The sequence below is a fragment of the Eptatretus burgeri genome, chromosome 6 (genome assembly GCF_056783735.1).
Source record: "Eptatretus burgeri isolate ZD-2024b chromosome 6, Ebu_testis_v1, whole genome shotgun sequence".
Lineage (NCBI taxonomy): Eukaryota > Metazoa > Chordata > Myxini > Myxiniformes > Myxinidae > Eptatretus > Eptatretus burgeri.
In genome coordinates this window covers 110,432,700-110,453,153 of record NC_140966.1, presented here as the reverse complement: position 1 = coordinate 110,453,153, position 20,454 = coordinate 110,432,700, and the positions used below count along the sequence as shown (strand labels likewise).

Genomic DNA, 20,454 nt, shown 5'->3' with positions numbered 1-20,454 from the left:
CGGCTCCCCGACAGACCGACTCTCCTCCAGACCCGTCTTGACTGCAGCTGCCACTCTTCGCCGCCGCCACAACTCGCCCGAGCCCGAAACAGAAACTCTCTCGAACTCGAGCCCGAAACAGAAACTCTTCTCCAACTCGAGCCCGAAACAGAAACTCTTTCCAACTCGAGGCCGAAACAGAAACTCTTTCCAACTCGAGGCCGAAACAGAAACTCTTACTAACTCGAGCCCGAAACAGAAACTCTTTCCAACTCGAGCCTGAAACAGAAACTCTTTCCAACTCGAGCCCGAAACAGAAACTCTTTCCAACTCGAGCCCGAAACAGAAACTCTTACTCTCTCCACTCAATTCGACCCGCGCTCGGCGCTTTATAGTCAGAAGGAGAAACCATATGCAGATTTTCGGATCAGGATCGGCTCGGGGGCGGAGCCACGCTCGCCCATTGGACGGAGGAAAAGTGGGCGTGAATCATTCCTGATCCTCGAATTTGCATATATCGATTCTACTCCGATGCGCCTGGAGGCGGGGCCAAATCGCCCCGCGCTCGCTGATAGGACGGAACAGAAGTGGGCGTGATTCATTCTTGATCCGACTTCTCGGAAAGGCCGCTTTTTGCACCCGCTGCTCGGCACGCGCCCTGAACGAGTTCAGGATCGGTGCCCACAAGCGGTGCGGGAAAGGCCGCAGAAGGAGAGGTGAAGGTGGTGGAGGGTTTATTGTGGCAGTGATGGCCATGGCGACGCTTGGAATGGCGGTGATGCGATGGTTGCGAGAGCGAGTTGTGACGGTAAAGGTCGTGGCTGTTGGCGTTGTTGTTGTTGTGAAACGGCGTTGCGGTTGGTGGTTGTTGTATGATGGCGCTTGAGATGTGGTTGGCTCAAAATACAGATAGAACAGAAAAACGGCTATCTTAAAGGGTCACAGCCCGAATGAATGACATTTATTCCCTCTAAACAACGGGTTTGGGCTAACTACACATGTACTTACAGAGATATCTCACCTACGGGACCTGAATGGTGGTTTGCGAATTTCCTCAACCACAACAATACATTAGTTGACCGGTGTTACCTCAATTATCATTGGAGTCAGCTTATTGGACACAGCCGCAGCAACTCCTTGGGCATGGTAACCATCAGAGCAACCAGACCAATAGTAGGTGTAACCACCCACCATGATCTCACCGCAATCCGGTCTCCGAACCTCAGAGAGTGCTGCAATACCGATGTCCAAACGCTTGAGCTCAGATGATAACAGAGACAGGTGATCATCCTCTCTTAGGGAAAGGACATTCCAGGCACCCACCCGAAGGGACCCCCTCAGGTTCACCCAAGGAGACCCCGTCTGGTGGATGACATCTCAGCACCACTCCGACACACTCTCCCGCAATCTGACCCGGGAATGTTACCCCATGGTTTCCGTCCTGTCATCAAAGATTGGGGGTTCCGAAGGCTTTGCCCCAATCCCATCATCCGGTGAGCTGCCTTATGAAGGGAACCTGTACAGGAGGTACTCCCATGGAGTGGGTTTTCAGATTTTTTTTAATGCTTCTGGAATGTTTTGCGGAATGAAGGGTTTTACGGTGGCCGGAGTGCAAATCCTGCCACCAACCTCCTAATAAGCAGCAACCCAACTGCAGGACGACGTCCGCAGACACAGTTGGGCACGAGATATGGATGGCCGTTGGCTCACAAGGAGCTCCTCCGCCCTTTGACAGATTTTGTTTTTAATCCTGCTGGGTGTGCACATCCAAACACCCTCCTCACCAGGAAACCTGGTGGGGGATACGGTTTAGTCGCCGACAACCCGACCATGGAACAGGTTAGTACAAGTTTACATGATACCTGTAGCAAGTCACAGATTTGATCTGACCTGACAATCAAGGTCAGATGTCCATTCAAAGTGGGGTTGCATCAAAGTGGGACGTCATGGTACCTGGTCATCACTGCCAGCAGTTATAAAGTGGCAATTTTAATTGTCTCTAATTAATTAAATACTAATTATGTCACTGATTAATTAAATACAACACCAGTGCACCAACACCACACAAAATACATCCCACGAAAAAGTCAGAGCAAAGGTCTGCAATCTGATTGCTCTTTTTCTTGTTTTTTTTTTATATGGATCTATCCATGCTGAAAATATGGGTCATGCAATGAATGATCGTACACAAAGGAGAAATGTGATGTGAAATAAAATTGCACATTTTCCGCGAGGGAACCATCACACGACGCACCGCCCGAGGCATTTGCACGGCCAAATGCAGGTGAATGGGCCTTCAGCTTTGTTAAAGTTTATTGATATTGTTACAGCCACGGGTACCAAATGCATTATGAGGGGGTCAATCCCCGTTTCTCCCCAGAAGAGCCGGACCTGGGGGCACCGCTCACAATTAACTTTGTGGTATGGTGGGTTGCCTTAGAACCATAAACGCCAATCAGTTAACCACGAGTTCCAGTGTACACCGTCTAATTTGCCATTTAACTAGAGATCACGTGGTTTCCTGAACGGGGAGCGCGCCCTTGGCGATGCACCAATCTTATCTTGATTAGATCTTAAGTAGGGCGGCCGAGCGATTACCGCTGGTGCATGCCGACTATGACAGGTTTACTAGTTTGGGAACTACCTCCAATCTATCTAGGTTTGGACAATGCTGGATCAATGGAAAGAAAGGACGAGCGCGGATAGGTTGAAACGTCAAGGAATTTATTAATAAGGAAAAAAATAAACAGAAGAACTTTATATTTCCTTGTGGTGAAAATAGGTAAATTCAAATCAATCAAAATAATTTCAAACAAGGAAAGAATTAAACAGACAATGATAGAAAAATAGACAAAGAAAAGATGCTTATCACTATGAACTTGACAATTAAACACGAGACAAGGGGATCCCCAGATCATTCTGGGGGGGAAGAAATCCGGTCTCGGCTTACCAAGGTAGAAGTCGTCGTGCATGAAATAAAATGTCCCAAAATGTGTGAGCGTGCCTTGGTCCACTGCCAGTGCCCTGTCTCGCCGTATACCCACCTGCAATCGGGCTCGAACACCAATCGGCGTCACGACATCACCTCCAGGAACCAGGGACGCCAAGAATCAGGTATGAGCAGAACCAGCAGGAACGGTCCAACCATCACCCACCGTCAGGAGCCATCAGGAGCCACAACCAACGGACAGCTGTAAGGAGCTGTACGGCGCTGTAAGAAGCTGTAAGGCGCTGTGAGGCACTGTGAGGAGTTGTAACTAGCTGTCACCAACTGTCACCAGCAGTCAGAGCTGTAAGGCTGTCACCAACTCACCAACCATCTGACTGGAACAACTGACTGGAGCTGAAAATAACCGTCACCCAGCTGTGACAAAAACTGTCACAAAAACTGTCAGAGCTGTAAAGCTGTAAGACTGTCACCAAAACTCTCAGGAAAACGGTCATCCCGTCCTTGTTTTAGGCGACCAGTCTGGACGGAGCCTCGAGCCTCAAGCAGACTTCAGCCAGATCCACCTTGCCTATTGGAGCATCGTTGCACGTGACCAACCGTCAACCTCGCGATCATTCCTTCCTCGTTCAGCCCGATACGAACAAGAGCCAGCCAGCATTGAAAGAGCTGCCAAACGGGGTGTCAAAAGTCGATGGAAAAAGGTGGACGTCAGCGTCGGTGAAAGAGGTGGGTGTCGAACGTCAATGAAAGATTGGTGGGTGAGGTAAATGATCCACATCCATATTGGACCGTCAGAATAACTGCTCAGGAAAAGCCCGCGGTGTGCTTCATCAAATGTCCTGTAAGTCCAAAGTGTAAATAAATCGTGCACCTCCAAGCCAATGTGTCCTGATTGGCATTCGATGATATGAGTGAGGAAAGTGAAAAAAACATTATCATTAAGAAATCAATGCAGCCAGTTCTAAGTCAAGGTATTGTTGAGCAGGCCAAAAACAATGGCAAATACGACCCCTTCTCGGGACCACGAGGTGACCAAGGAGAATAAGACCTTGATAAAGGATATAATTAAAGAAGGCAGCTAATTCCCTTCAAAAGGGGTGTTTAAAGTAACCTAAACACCCAATTTTCATTCTTGTACTACCTTGGAGTTCCGTTAGTATGCATGCAAAGTTTGGGACTGCTAGGTTTCATGGTTTTGGTTATGGAGGAGACGGACAGACTGACCGACTTACGCACACTGATATTTATTAGTATAGATACAATATTACAGGTATTTAGTCACATAATTAATATGCAATAATTGGTTGAATAATTATTCCGCATGTCTACTTGTGGTTCTGACGTAAAAATTCAGTGTTATCGAATAAGACATTGAAGAAGTGTGTTAAAGGGCATGATGATTAGATGGCCACTCAACATGAAAGCAAATGTCAAAATGCAAAACGGGGGTCATTTTGATGATGTCATTGAACCATCTTCCCCCGTGGGATTCTGGGTAATTTTGGTGCGTGACGTCTCTCGAAACTCTCTGTCTCTAATCTCTAATGTCTCAAATGTGTGTGATGTCTCCAATCTGTACTCTAAACTCTCAAAACTGGTTGTGGTGAGCAACCTGCCACCTCAACCCACAAACAGGGATAATCTGGTGGGCTACTATACTTATGGACAAGGACTCATACAGGAAGAGGTCAGGACACATAAAAGGAAAGAAAGATAGAAGATAGAGGTGCAGATGGGATAAGGCCTTCTCTGTCGTCGGCATTGTGGGCTCGCACCGGTCGGACATACTGCGCTGAAAACACATGCATGCACACAAACGCGCGCATGCACAATGTGTCGTGAGAGTATAGCTCCCGGGTTTGGGCAAGCAGAGCCAACAAGCGGTGGCCTGCAGCATCTGTGGCATGGCAAGACCGCTCCCCGCTTCTTTTGTGTGCTTTGCAGCTCTGTTGCTGCCCTCTCTACACCAAATACACATGGCTGCTCCCTTCCAAAAAAAATGAAGCTCATGGGATAAATGGACAGCGAAGGTCCTTGCTGCACAGGGCCCAAAGTGCAACTTCTTTCTGGTAACAAACTGGATCTCAACACAAACCAGACTTGCTTGGGGACACGAGATAAAAGGAACATAACAAAAGTAAAATAAAGGAAAGTTTGGGAGGTTGAGTGGGGACCTTCTCTATTCGTGATGTAATGTGCAGCATGACTGAGTGTGGAGATGAGGCGGGAAAGAGAGATGAGCTCTTTGTGACACATGATTGCTACCGCATACAGTGAGTGTTGTGGAGGCTCCTGTAGCATGACCCACAGGCAACTCGCCAGCTCCAAGCGCAACGCATATATGTGGTCGGTAACTCGCTCACCTCTCGCATGTGTCTCTGTCTCTGTCTCTGTCTTTGCATATATCACATATGGATCAGGTCGTCACTGTACTTACCCATTTGACAGTACCAACAGCCACGTGGTTCCGCCAACACAACTCGAGCTCCGCCTTTTCAGACACCATTACAAATGACGATGAGGCAGGGAAATGAAATAAAAGCAGAATAAGGGAAGCAGAAGAAGTACAAGAATAAGAAGAATATCAAGAAGAAGAGGAAGAACAACATATGGGCGAACAGGGAGACAAGGGTCTTGCTGCACAAACAATCCTGGCAGAGATAATTGGGGTATTACGAAATGTCTTATTCTCATGATATTGTTACGAATTTTGGCTCGTCCGGCGTGCGATCGGCCACGTAACTCGAATCGCGACGCGTCGCCCACCGGAACGGACAATTTAGTCGTGACCCTCCTGGAACTACCGCCAGGAGCCAATCATGGGTGGGGGTTTAACCTCACCACGATCGTGCCAACTGCCCACCCGTGCAGGATAGGGTTGCTCGCCAAATTCGACCTACCTAAGTACCTGCGCGAGTGGTCGAACGGGCGATCGTACCTCGCCGCAGGTCGACTTCGGACACGAACTGCTTAAGCGGATTGTTCCGTGCTGCAGGGATAACCGAGCGGAGTTATCGTCGACCTCGACGGTTCAGATTACTTATCGGGTGTTTCAACCCACTACCAATCCCTTACGTGATGCAAGATGGAACTTTCAACGGAGGAAAGGACGCAACGAAACAGGAAAACAGTTCAACAAGCAAGCACCTTTATTTCACACACACAACACATGCACGTAAGGCAGTAATGCAATGTGCAGCAAAAGCAAAATGTGCAGGGAGGTAGATGGGGTCCGTGGACCAAATATGCGCGGAACCTGGAGGAGCGGCCAGGTCCACAAGACCGAAAAGGTCTTACCCGCGTTCTCGTAACGCGATGACGGGCAAGCCGCAATATCAGTGCAGCTGCGCCCCGATTCCGTGCCCCTGGCGTGGTCGGTGAGCCCTCTCCGGCGTGCTCCGCGCAAGCACGGTTTGGTCGGCACCACGGTTAGGGTGGGGAATGAACGGGGCCACCGGCACTATCTCAGCGCGGATGGGTGGGGGGGGGGAATTGTTGATGCTCAGGGTCGAGCGAGGGGAATGGCTGGCTGGCTTGGTCGCTTGTGAAAGCGAAGGTGGCTCGAGTCCAGCGATGAGACGACACCAACCACGGGAAAAGTGACCCCCACACTACAACAACCAGTTCCACAGAGACTCGCGTCTTTTATAGACCGGGGGAGGAGCCTGTATGCAGATTTTAGGATCAAAACGCGATTGGAGGTGGGGCCACGCCACCCTCTGTTCAGCCATTGGTGTGGCAAAAAGGGGCGTGAGCCTCTTTTGATCCGAATTTCTCTCCCATAAGGAATCCACATTCATCGCGCTTGGAGGCGGGGCCACACCGCCTGACGCTCGCCCATTGGACGGAGGAAAAGGGGCGTGAACCTCCCCTGATCCGAATTTCTCTCCCGTAGGGAATCCACATTCATCGCGCTTGGAGGCGGGGCCAGACCGCCCGACACTCGCCCATTGGACAGAGGAAAAGTGGCGTGAACCTCCCCTGATCTGAATTTCTCTCCCGTAAGGAATCCACATTCATCGCGCTTGGAGGCGGGGCCACACCGCCCGACGCTCGCCCATTGGACAGAGGAAAAGGGGCGTGAACCTCCCCTGATCCGAATTTCTCTCCCGTAAGGAATCCACATTCATCGCGCTTGGAGGCGGGGCCACACTGCCCAACGCTCGCCCATTGGACGGAGGAAAAGGGGCGTGAACCTCCCCTGATCCGAATTTCTCTCCCGTAAAGGCATCCATTGCACTCGCGGCTTGCTGCGTTCGGCAGCAATCACCAAACGGCTTCGGACAGTCCGACATTCGGTGTTAACTGGTGGTGGGGTCGATGGTTGTGGAAGGAGAAAGGCAAAGGTGGTGGGGGGTTTGCTGTGGTGGTTTGGTGGTTGGCGGGCGTCGTTTGGGAATGGCGGTGAAGCGATGTTTGCGGGATGGAGTTGTGGAGGTAAAGAGGCGAAGGTGGTGTTTGAGTTGTTGGTGGCTTAATGGTCCAAAATAACGATACAGAAAGAAAAATGGCTAACTCAAAGCGTCGCAGCCCAGATGAATCACACATACTCCCTCTAAACAACAGGTGTGGGCTAACTACACATGAACTTATCGATATATCTCACCTGAGGACCCTTTATGGTGTATTGCGAATTTCCACAGCCGTAACAATATAACTCGCCAAAATAAAATGGCACTCGGTAGAGCACATATATATGCGTCAGGCTAAACAGTTTACGTTTTGTATCCTACCGATAGTCTGGACCTGGATCCAGACCTAAACGAAAATCTAATCAGCTTGTTGTCATCACCAACCCAAGTCATCCACCAAGTTTTGTCATAACTCATCCACAACTTCAAATATCATGCCATATATCATTTTGGAACTAATCTCTCAATGGTGAAGAATCACTTTTTTTTTAATCCTGATATTCGAATCCAGATCTTCACGAAAATCTAATCAATTCATACACCCAACCTGACCACAAAATTTTGTTTGAATCCAACCACAATTTTCTGAGATATCCTGCTCACAGACAAACAAACAGATAAAGAGACAGGCAAACAGACACAGGTGAGAACATAACCACCGTCCATAACCACCGAGAAATAATTGAGGACGTGTTCAACATCAGGTTTTTTGACAACTATAATGGCCGCCAGTCGGCCATCTTGGATCTGATCTCGAAAACAAATGATGTGCTTATGTCAACCATCATCCGTTATCTGTGTGCCAAGTTCGAACAAGATCGGTAAATGCACGTCCAAGAAATGGTTGTTCGACACCATGTTTCTTTACAACTAAAACGACCCCCAGTCGGCAATCTTGGATCTGATGTCGAAATAACATGAGAAGCAAATGTAAGCCATCATTCGTTATCCGTGTGCCAAGATTGAACGACATTGGTAAATGCACGTCCGAAAAATGGTTGAGGACGTCGTCGACGCCGGGTTTTTTGTTTTTACAACGAAAATGGCCGCCAATCGGCCATCTTTGATCACGTTGCGAAACAAAATGACGTAAGTATGCATACCATCATGTGATGTTTTTGTGCAAAGTATGAATAAAATCGGTCAATATATGTCTGAGATATGGTTGCGGACGCACGCACGCAATGCACGCAAGGACACGAACATCGAGACCAAATCCATAAGCCCCGGTTTCAGACTAAGTCCAACGGGGGCAAATAATGCAGACGGTCTCAGAAAGTTTTTTTTTCAAAAACAGCCATGCCAAAACTACAGCATCTTACTGTCGTATCAACTTCATATTGTGGTGCATCAACATCTCAAAGGTTTTTATTTTTGTTATGATCCTGCATAAATGCTGTTTCATACCAGATCTCCAAATCCGAATAGCACAACAAACAGTGATCAGACATATCTGTGACATTGATGCACTCTTCGTGCACAATTCCACGAACCTTTTCCCTTTTTAGCCATGTGACGGACGTGAAGAGTAACTGCCGTGCTGCCATAGGAACCATCTGCGAGGAAGACGAGTTGGCGCCCACTCAGCATGCAAAGCCGAAAGGCGCGATGCCACAAAGCTGCCATATCAATCCAATGATGTTGTGACACAAAGCACCTGTGTGTACAGATCGATTCTGCAAAATATGAAACTGGGATGTGAAAAACTGATATTCAATTCACATGACCAGAAATACAATTTTTTTGCATGCAGACTACAAAATCAAGGCTCGTGGACCTGCTTGGGTTGGGGTGACCTGGAAGGAGGAGCACTTGGGTTGGGGTGGAGGGTTAATGAGGGTAGAAAAGATCATGATTTTGGATTGGGGATGATCTGAGATGGTGGGAAACAGCTGTCTTTAAGACCTGGAGGGAGGAATGACATTTAAGAGCATGTGTGGAACCAACTTACACACAGGAGAATGTGAAAGTTGGTTCCACAGGTGGGGAAAAAAAAGAGGAACGAATTAGTGGAGATGAGCAGTGATCCTGGATTTAGGTAATTTCACCAGATGGGGGTTCATGGTGGACAATGTGTGCACTACAGAATATGTATGTGTGTGTGTGTGTGTGTGTGGGGGGGGGGAGGGGGGTGGATGTGGAAGACAGGCAGAGGGTGCAAGTATAGAAAGGAGGTGGTGGAAGACAAAGGGACCACCGACCTCCAGGAAAGAGATAGGCCCAAAGATAATCTCAGCTTCAGCGCGAGAGATTCAAATGATCTTGATGGCCTTGGTTTCCGCGGCATCAAGCTGATCAAGGTGTGCGCAGGCGAGCTCGCCCAAAGGGGAGAGCAGCACTCCATCAAGCTGTGGATGAATGTCTTGTAGGTGGATAAGAGTTCAAGTGTGGCAAGGAATGACTTTTGTAAGATGGAGTATGCTCAGTCAGTGACTGGTTTTCAAGGTCAACTTTGAAACGTGGTCTGCCTAAGAAAGATCATTGCTGATGTCAGACATTAGATCAATGGCCATGATATCACGTCTGACATTTAGTGCTTCCATCCATTGCTCGGTGAGTAGAAGCAGCATGTCCAAGGTGGAGTGACTTGGTCTGAACCCGAACTAATGATATGAGGTGAGGCTGTTGGAGAAAATGAAGGATTTCACATCAACTGGGATGATGGATTACATGACCTTGCTGATGATTGGAACCAAGCTGATAGTTTTGTAGTTAAGCGGATCAGTTTTTGTACCTTTTTTGTGCAGGGCAGTAATGTTTGCTGATTTCCAAGTATATAGAAGATGAACTTGAGCAAATGAGAGGGTGAATAAAACAGAGAGAGGGTGAGCAAGAGCAGAGGAGCAGGTTTTTAGGACACGTGGTCTGATGCCGTCTGAACTGGTTGCAGAATCAGTCGAGGTTTGAAAGCAAGCTCTCCATCTTGTCAGGAGAAAAAGACACAGAGTTCAGGGACAGTTGTGTGCGACTGGGTAAGGTGAGTACAGAAAGCGATGGGTTTTAGACACTAGATTTAAATGCAAACACCGAGTTTAGGCCTTCAGCCTTTTCACGTGTCAGCTGTGCGGTCATTTGAGGTAAGGAAGGGGATGAAGGGGGAACATACACCAGAAACGGACTTAACTAGAAGGGCACTCAGTGGAGCGCATACCTCCACCACGTAATGCCTGATCCACAAGAACATATCGGGCCCAATACATTTTTTAAATATCATGCTGTAGAGTACTATATCATTTTTGGCCCAATCTCTCAATGGTGAAGAATAACTTTAAAAAAAAATCAATCATTCTCGAATCCAGATCCGGATTCAGATCTTCACAAAAATCAAATCAATCCGTCCTTGCCACACTGCCAACCTGTCCACCAAGTTTCGTCCAAATCCGTCAACAACGTTTTGAGATATCGTGCTATACATAATTTTTGGCCCTATCTCTCAATAGTGAAGAATCACTGAAAAAAATTATCAGATCGGGATCCGGATCTTCACCAAAATTGAATCAGTTGTTCCTTGTCACAAACCCAACATGTCCGCCAAGTTTCATCCGAATCCATCTTCAACTTTTTGAGATATCGTGCTATACATAGTTTTTGGCCCTATCTCTCAATAGTGAAGAATCACTTAAAAAAAATTCTCGCAGTCTGATTCGTATCCAGATCTGGATCTTCCCCAAAATTGAATCAGTTCATCGTTGTCACACACGAAACCTGTCCACAAAATTTCATCCATATCCGTTCACAACTTTTTGAGATATCCTGTACACAGACAAATAGTGGGGCAGCATAGCTAACCTAATGTGCATTAAGTGATAAAGCACCAAATTTGGCACACTTGTAGAAAGACATATTATGAAGCGATTTGGATATTTGGCCACCACAGATTTAGCCTCTGAGGGCCGTGGCACCCATTTTACAAAATGGCGGCAAGGTGACATTAAAATGGCTACCAGAGGAATTAGAATGGCTAGGGCTTCTACATTTGTGGAATGATTTCATCGTTTATGGGGTCTATGGATGCGCCTCACCGAGTACTACAAACGTATGGAGCAGATTTTCAAAATTCGAAATTGTGAAGGGGTGGTGGGGGGGGAACCTTTTTTTGGGAAATAATTAAAATTTTGTACAATATGCTCGTATAGTCGTAACATGGACTCTAATATATTTATTTGTCATTGCAGGTTGGTGATGGTGGTCGTCGCTTAATAGCAGCCATGTCCAAGAGCTTCAAGTTGGTCGACCCAGAGCGACCTGTCTCAACGTCGTCACATCCACCAACAACGAACTGGAAGAGACACTGACTCGTCCCTCACAGTCCAAGCGAACAGATGTCGGGAGCGGCTACAGTACCCTGGCGCAAAATCTGATCAGATTCAATGAACTAAAGGAGCTTCCACGTACGCTTCAGTTACGCCGGCTTGACGAAGGTCACGGAATTGAAGCAGCTAGGGTTGCGAACAGTGCTGGTTATCACGAAACCTGTCGACTGAGATATAACAGGACAAAAGTACAGAGCCGAAAAGCGAATGCGTGTAACTGCTGATGACAGCCATAATACTGATGCATGCAAGCGCATCGTCACTGATGGAGAAGAAGTCTGCAGCAAGCCTCCACTGTCTTCGCTGTCTTCGCTGGCCCCATGTGCCCACGAGGAAGCCGGCAGTCGAACGCTGCTTCATGTATCTCATGCAGCCCGCCATGGCCACAACAAAATCATGATCAGAACGGTTGATACAGATGTTGTGGTGTTGGCTGTCTCGGTTGTCCAGAATCTGCAGCCAGAAAATGAACTGTGGATTGCATTCGGAACTGGAAAAGGGTTCCGATACCTGGCAGCCCATGAAATAGCAGCTGGACTGGGGCCAGATAAAGCACAAGCACTTACGATGTTCCATTCTCTGACAGGGTGTGACACTGTCAAGTTTTGCAAGTCATGGGAAGAAGACTGCGTGGGCAGTCTGGAATGTGTTGCCGGAGTTGACCGAAGCACTGTTGAAGTTGTCATCTGCACCAAGTGACATACCAGAAGAGGTCATGCACACCATTGAGAGATTTGTCATCCTCCTGTACGACAGAACAAGTCCATGCACAGACATTGACAAGGCACGCAAGAAACTTTTCGCAAGGAAGAACAATGTGGAGTTGATTCCTCCAACCAAGGCAGCTCTGGAAGAGCACGTTGAGAGGGCAGCCTACCAGGGAGGTCATGTATGGGGCCAGGTGTTGCTCCCTGCACCAGAGCTGCCGCCGGCAACCAGCTGGGGGTGGACCAAAAGTGAGGAGGGGCTACATGAGCCCCACTGGACAAGATTACCACAAGCAGCCCAAACTTGCCGTGAACTGCTGTCATGTAAATGTAAGAAGGGTTGTTATGTGTGAATCGTTGCAAGTGCAAAAAGGCTGCACTTGAATGTACTGTTCTGTGCCAGTGTGAGGAGGGGGAGTGCACCCAGAACTAGACATTTCTCCTTTTAATTTTGAGTTTTTCATCATATCACTGTAACATCATGTGCCATTGAAATGTATTATGTGGAATTTTGTATTTCTTGAGTAAATACACCATGCATTTAACTTTTAATAATTTAATAGAAGCTTCGGGGTGGGTGGATGTATGGTCATTTTTAGATCATATTTTAGTCAGTTGTTGTTGATGATATATTTCCTGGAATGTTTATTCTTACACGCTTTTTCATTGTCATTTATTTTACGCTTGTTATGTAATTATGTCACCCGCATGGCTATAGGTTGGACTATAGGTTAGGGTTCGGTTAGGTTAGCTAGTTTAGTCCAAGCGATAGTTGGGGGAGTAGCGCCCCTCCCCCCGGGCAGCTTCGCTATAGTTAGGCCTTCCTGCTGCCATGTGGGGGGCCAACCAGTTGGGTGACCCTTTACGTGACGGCACGGACTTTCTTTAAAAAAAAAAAAACATAAATGTAGTAGGGCCCAGAGCGATTTTTCTATTTTTCTCCTCCCCCTCCCCCCCTTAAAAAAAATGAAAAAATCGTTAACTGCTATTTTGTAGAGCCTCATTAGTCGCATACATAGGCACAGTGATAGTTGTCACCCAAGTATAAACGTAGAAGCCACAGTGATTTGAAAAATTCCCCAAAAAAAGGGTTTTCCCCCCTTCAAAATTTCGAATTTCGAAAACTTGCTCCCATACGTTTGTAGTACTCGGTGAGGCGCATCCATAGACCCCATAAACGATGAAATCGTTCCACAAATGTAGAAGCCCGAGCCATTTTAATTCCTCTGGTAGCCATTTTAATGTCACCTTGCCGCCATTTTGTAAAATGGCTGCCACGGCCCTCAGAGGCTAAATCTGTGGTGGCCAAATATCCAAATCGCTTCATAATATGTCTTTCTACAAGTGTGCCAAATTTGGTGCTTTTATCACGTAGTGCACAATTCTTTTGAATATTTGAGCTGTGCGGCGCCACTAAAACAAACAAACAAATTGACAAACAAGAAGATGATGTCATGCAGAGCACGATACTTGCAAAATTCATAAAACAAATTTGACCTCAAAAAGAATTGTTGGTTGAATTAAATGAGCAAACATGCAACTCCTCTTCAAATTTCAAGTGAATCCGATGAAAATTGACACTTGTGTTGGAATTTTGGCCTCTGTGGACCTCCAAAATAATTGGTGATTGAATTCAGTGGCTTGAAATATAAATCCCCTTCAAATTTCAAGTCAATCGGATGAAAATTGAGGATTTCAATATTACCTTAGTTGTTGACCTTTGGCCGATGTTGAGCTTTTGACCTCAAAAACAATAGGCTTCTTTATTTTGCCAAACTCTACCGTGTGGTGAAGTTTCGTGAAGATCGGTTTTAAATTGTGACCCATAGGTGAAAAACACACAGACAGACAGACAAAATAACAGAATCGACTGACCAATATACTTGAAAAATCTTCGATTCTGCAAGTAACAAACAGACAGAGAGGTGTGAAAACATAACCTCCTTTATCGTCGGTGGCGGAGGTAACTAGACGCCAACAGGATTTGGAGGAGGGAGAGAGGTTTGAAAGTTCAGACTTGAGATTAGAAAGATGTTGTTTTCTGGCTCTCCTGAGGGTAGATACACACTTGTTCCGAGCTATATGGAAGGAAGGGAGATTGCCCTCAGTTGGATTTGCTTTCCATGAGGCGAAGGCAAGTTGATTCAGGACAACTGCTTCACCACAAGCTTCAATGTCCCATGGACGGGAGGAAAGATAGGACAACTGAAGACAAGATGGGATAAATCTGTGCGTGAGAGAGAGAGAGGAAGTTTCTTTGAAAGAATTCCCAAGAGAAGTTGATGTTGGAGAAAGTAGCGATGGGAGACCAGTCTGGAAGTTTGATGGCTGCTTGGAGACCCTGCCAGTCGGCCTGAGTGAAATGTCGGACTAGACAGTTCTGAGGTGGTTCTCCAACATCAGCCAGAGAGATGTCTACTTTGACAAGCACGTGGTCAGATGAACCGATTGCAGCGGAGGAAGAACAGCAGATATTTTCAGGGAAATTGGTCAAAATCAGATCCAGAAGAGATGGAGTACCGCTGGTTGACATCCGAGGTCAGGAAATTGACCAAATGAGTCAGTCCCAATGAGTCGCAGAAATCTTTTGCTGAAGTGCTACAGCAGGTGAGGGATGTACCCACATCCAACCAACTTGAATGGTGGCAACTGAAGTCACACATATGAGGAAGAGAGAGTTGGGATGAGAGGATATAAGTTGATCCATGCTTTCGGCGAGCGAGGTGTAAACGGAGTCATCACTGTTTGGTGGACGTTACAACACACAAATAAACATGAGGTACGAGTGGAGTGGAAGCCGTAGCCAGAGGTATTCCTGGAGGTGTGGGGCAGTGAGGGCAGTACATGGAGAGTGAGGAATAATCTTTGATGAAGAGAGCAACTCCTCCACCAGGGCGAGGCTCAGGTCTGTCATACCGGAGGATGGAGTAACCAGGGAGAGGGAGAAGGGAGTTGGAAAAATCTTGGAGGAAAGTTTCTGTGAAGCTGATTATGTCTGGTTTGTGAAGCACATTATGTCTCCTGACCACAAACAAAGCTTCGCCCGCAGGCTGATGGAGTACTGCTCTACCCTCTGGACTGGTGCTCCTGCCTCTCACCTTTCTCAGCTTCACACTGTGGAAACCAAGGCATTTGGGATCATTGGTATCTCCCGTGGTGAGGCTGAGTCTTTGGGTCTCCCACTCTCTCATCGCAGGTGGTCTTTCTGTCTTCCACTGTCTCCTGAGATATGCCCCCCCCCTTTCCCCATATTTCTGCAGGGCACTCAAGGTCCGCCAACAACCCCCTTCTGGAAAAACTACCAAAATCAAGAATCACTGCTCACCTTCACTCTTTCATTCCTCTTTTTCCCCACCTTTGGAACAAACTCCCACACTCTTCAATCCCACTTTTCCCTCCAGGTCTTCAAAACAGCTGTTCACCACCACCTCTTATCTTCCCCCATCCAAAACAACGATCTTTTCTACCCCCGCTAATCTGCGCCAAACCCACCTCCTTCAAATTCCCTGCTTTCCTTTCTGAAAGTCCCTGTCGTGTGAGGACCTGAAAGTCGCTGCAGTGTCCATCTTGTTTACCCTGTGTCCCCCACCCCATCCCTCTCCCTTCCGATCTCCTCATGTCTCTATTCCACACTGTTTTTTCCTTCCCTCTCCCGCCCCTCTCGTCTCCTGCTCCCCTTGTACATTGTGTGTGTTAGCTCTTATACGAGCCTCGACAGTGTATACAAAAAAAAACAGGAGAATGGTACCATTTCAGCCGAGCTGGATGTTGGCAAGCCCAAGGATGAGAGAGTAGCTGAGGAATTTGCGAACAAGTTGATTGGTGATCTGGGGGTCTCGGTGTTTCGATGGATGCTGAAGCATCATGGAGTACCTTCAAAACTACCATCCTTGATGTTGCCGGTGGTTGTCTTGGAACCCACCGTCAGGCGAAGAGGAACTTTGTCTCCCAAAGGACACTGGATACCAGTGACCAGTCGCAGAGCCAGGCTTAATGGCAGAAATAAGCTGTTCAGGGAGCTGAGGCATAAAACTGTATGTTCACTGAGGGCGGAAAAGGAGGGCAATGTGAGATAAATTTGTGAAGGGGTAGAGCATCACCCGTGGTCAACTGCTGCTCATCCTGCTTACAGAGAATCCAGGCATTGCGTTCCTACAAGCGTGCTCCTCGGTGTACTGCAGTTAGAGCGGAGGGTGGCGAGCTCTTGACAGAGGTGTCTGAAGTGAAGGGTGGCTGGGCCGGTTACTTTGAGTGGCTGGACCAGTTTGATCCACCACCTGTTGAGTTTGATGCCAGGGATGTTACCATCCCTATTGCTGACCCTCCAATCAACTGTGAAGTGTGAACCACCTTCCTTTGTGGAACCACAGGCTACGATAAACCAGTTGAAAGAGGGTAAAGCTCCTGGGAACTGTGGCACCCATGCTGAACTTCTCAAAGCTTGTGGAAATGCCGTACTCGTATCATTGCGTGCAATTCTGTGCTCTGTTTGGATCACAAGCATCATCCGAACCGACTGGAAGAGGAGCTTTGTTGTCCCTCTCTGGAAACGGAAGGGTGATCACCAGGACTGCAACAACCACCGAGAGGGACGCTGCTCTCAGTGCCGGGAAAGGTCTTTGCTCGCATAATTCTGGATAGGGTTCGCCACCATCTGCTTGAGCACCAGCGTCCAGAGCAGTCTGACTTTACACCAATGAGGTCAACGATTGACCATATCCTTGATCTTCAGGTCCAGACCGAACACAGTTGAGGGTTTCAGCAGGTAATACTTGCAGCCAATGTTGATCTATGCAAAGCATTCAATTCAGTGAAATGGGATGCCGTTTGGAGAATTCTCAGTCTTCATCGCGTGCTACCAAAACTGATCAATCTGATTTCTGAACTATACCCTCATACTGAGAGTGTCATGAGGTGTGGTGGTTCCATCTCCGACTTATTGCCAGTTGTTACTGGAGGTCATCAGGGGTGTGTACTGGCCTCCAGACTTTTCAGTGCTTGTACGGACTGGAGTCTGGGAAGGATGTCGGAGAGATCAAGCTGCAGTGCATCGTTTGGGAATGTCAAGATCTCAGCCCTTGAATTTGCAGATTATGCAGTCGTCTTTGTGGAGATACTGGATATCATGATGGGGGTCATCGAGGCACTGACTGAGGAGTCAGAGCCGCTGGGATTACGGGTCTGTTGGTGTTGAAACTAAGATCCAGGCTTTCAATGACATCTTCGATGCTGCTATCTTGCTGTACCTGTTTGTGGTGAAGATGTGGAGGTCATGGAGAGATTCACTTACCTTGGCAGTGATATTCATGTCTGCATATTGTGAGCCAGAAGTCAATGGACATCTGGGTCAGGCCCGGGGAGTCATGGATTCACTGGATCATGGGGTGTGACACTGGCGGTACCTGTGCAGGAAGACAACAGTTCAAGTCTTTAAGCATTTGGCACTTCCAATTTTGCTCTCCAGATGTGACTTGGACTCTGACCAAGGATCTGAGACAAAGACTTAACTCCTTTGGTACCAGATCTCTTCAGAGACTCCTTGACCATCGCTGGTCAGACTTTGTGTTCAACGAGTGTTTGCTGAGAGAGACTCAGATGAGATTTGTTAACCATCTAGTTGGTGAGCATCAGCTGTGGCTGTATGGACATGTGCCTTGTTTTCCGGATGCTGATCCTGCTTATCAGATTCTCTCAGCGAGGGTGTCTCGTGAGTGGAGGAGGCCAAGGAGCTGTCCACGTTCCTCATAATTTCAGCAGGTTGATAGTCATCTTGATCAGAGATGCGGTGGTTGATTGGAGATAGGGATGGGCTAGGCATCGGCCTGGGGGGTGGCCAATGGAGGCCCCTGGAGTACCAGTGGAAAGTGAACATGGAGAAGTGCTGCTCCGGCATACGCTCCCATACCTGACCTGGCCTGACATGTATGTTCAAGAGAGACATATGTCCGTTATCTGGGAAATTGGTCAGTGAGACAAGTTGGTCCGTGACCTGGGAAATTGGTCCAGGACTTCCTGCAAAATCAAGGAACTTAATGCTATTCACAGGAGGTACTCCCACGGAGTGGGTTTTCAATTTTCTTTGAGGTTTTCTTACGTTTTGCGGAGTGAAGGGCTTTACGGTGGCCAGAGTGCAAATCCTGCCACCAACCTCCTAATAAGAAGTGACCCAACTGCAGGACGACGTCCGCACACAGTTGGGCACTAGATCTGGATGGCCATTGGCTCACAAGCAGCTCCTGCACCCTTTGACAGGTTTTGTTTTTAATCCTACTGGGTGTCCATATTCATACACCCTCCTCACCAGAAAAACCTGGTGGGGGAGACAATTTAGTCGCCGACAGCCCGACCATGAAACAGGTTAGTGCAGGTTTACATGATACCTGTAGCAAGTCACAGACCTGATATGGCCTGACCTGACAATGTTGTTGTTGTAGTAGTAGTAGTAGTCGTAGTATGCAAGATGTTGGTCCTGTGACTGTCACAGTGTCATGTTAGGATATCACCAGAGTGAGGAAACCAGTGGGAATACAATTTGTAATTTGAGTAAGTAGTGAAATGAAGGAAGCAGGTGTTGTAAGGTATTCACAGTTAACAAGTGCATCGAGTGGTGGGGTGTTATTCACTCAAATACTCAGTGGTATCCGGTCCAATTGATAGATGGCGCTGCTTACCACCTTTCGCATTACTGAATAATGAATGAAGTACATCTTTTTGTGCATAACTGAGATGTATCAGTAGTTTATGATAATGCATGCATACATGGGTGCACCGGGGCGTGGTGAAGGAGAGTCATGTGACCCACCCATGCTCCGATGCAGTGCTGTGCCGTGTTGTGCCCGTGTCCGAATTAAGCCTGTTGTTCCCACTTCAGAGCCTTCGTCCCTGTCTATCGAGTACATTACAATGGCGACGAGGATGTCTTCATGCATCAGCATATTGCAAGAATACACAGTGGGGGATGATTGTGGAGACTACACCGATCGTCTGAAGCACTTCTTGGCAAACATAATGAGGACGCTGAAAGGCGGCGAGCTGTATTTCTGACCGTATGCGGCGCCCCGACGTACAGCCTCATCAAAGATATTCTTGCCCCAGCCAAACCTTCTGACAAGTCGTATGAAGAGCTCGTCAATCTCGTGAAAAGACATCATCACCCTAAACCGGGTAAGATCGTCTCGAGATATAAATTTTATACCCACCATCGTCAAGATGGTCGGTCAGCATCCGAGTTCGTGGTTGATTCACGCCGACTCGCCGAACATTGTGAATCTGCAGATAAACTCGAAGAGATGTCACGTGATTTCTTTATAATAGGAATCAATGCCGACTCAATTCTACGGAAACTCCTGACTGAATCCGACCCCAATTTGGCTAAAGTCATGGAAATAGCCACTGTGTGTATGCAATCTGCCGAGAGCCTGCGTGTGATCTCTAACAAGTCAAAAGTTATCCAGCAGGACCCATTGGTTAACAAGGTAACCTTTGGCTACAAGCAAAACTGTTTTAGCAAGCCACCAAATTCACGTCCACCTCCTGACATTTCTGAATCTACCTGGAAGGCTGGGGTAAGTTGTTAGCGTTGTGGTGGTAATCATCAAGTTTTCCAATGTCAGTACAGGATTTATACCTGTGACAACTGTGGTAAGCGGGGACACTTGAAGTGTCGTTGTTCTCGATCCAAGTCGAAGAACTTGTCTCCTGCTTATCACATTAGGGTGAACCCCGATGCAGTGGACGATAGGTCACAGAGCACAGCCTGCAGCCGAGAGTCAAGTGAGGAACTTTCTGAGGTTGTCTCGATTGCAACAAAGAGCTCCGATGCTCCAACTATAGTTGATCTAACAATGGACAAGATCTCGGTGACGATGGAAGTTGATACCGGCGCTTCCAGATCAATTATGAGCGAGAGCAAGTTCACCTCCATCGACCCTCTGAGAAAGGCTCCTGCACTCCGGCCTGTATCTAATGACTTGAGAACGTACACCAAGGAGGTGGTTCCTGTAGTTGGCTCAGCTAACGTAACCGTAGGATGTGGAAACAGCACTCATGCCCTACCACTACTGATAGTGCGTGGAGAAGGACCCAACCCTACT

At 47.5% G+C, this 20,454-nt stretch overlaps 1 protein-coding gene across 8 annotated transcripts in view; it reads right to left on the bottom strand.

Moving 5' to 3' along the window:
- MRRF (mitochondrial ribosome recycling factor) overlaps positions 1-20,454 on the bottom strand; it is a 130,803-nt gene that overhangs the window by 107,276 nt on the left and 3,073 nt on the right. For all 8 annotated transcript variants that reach the window (XM_085886757.1, XM_085886756.1, XM_085886749.1 and 5 more), the window contains one exon: positions 8,835-9,017. In XM_085886757.1, the coding sequence (XP_085742883.1) occupies positions 8,835-8,967 (133 nt within the window). In that variant the 5' untranslated portion in view covers positions 8,968-9,017. Of the gene's footprint in view, positions 1-8,834; positions 9,018-20,454 lie in introns of those variants that run through there.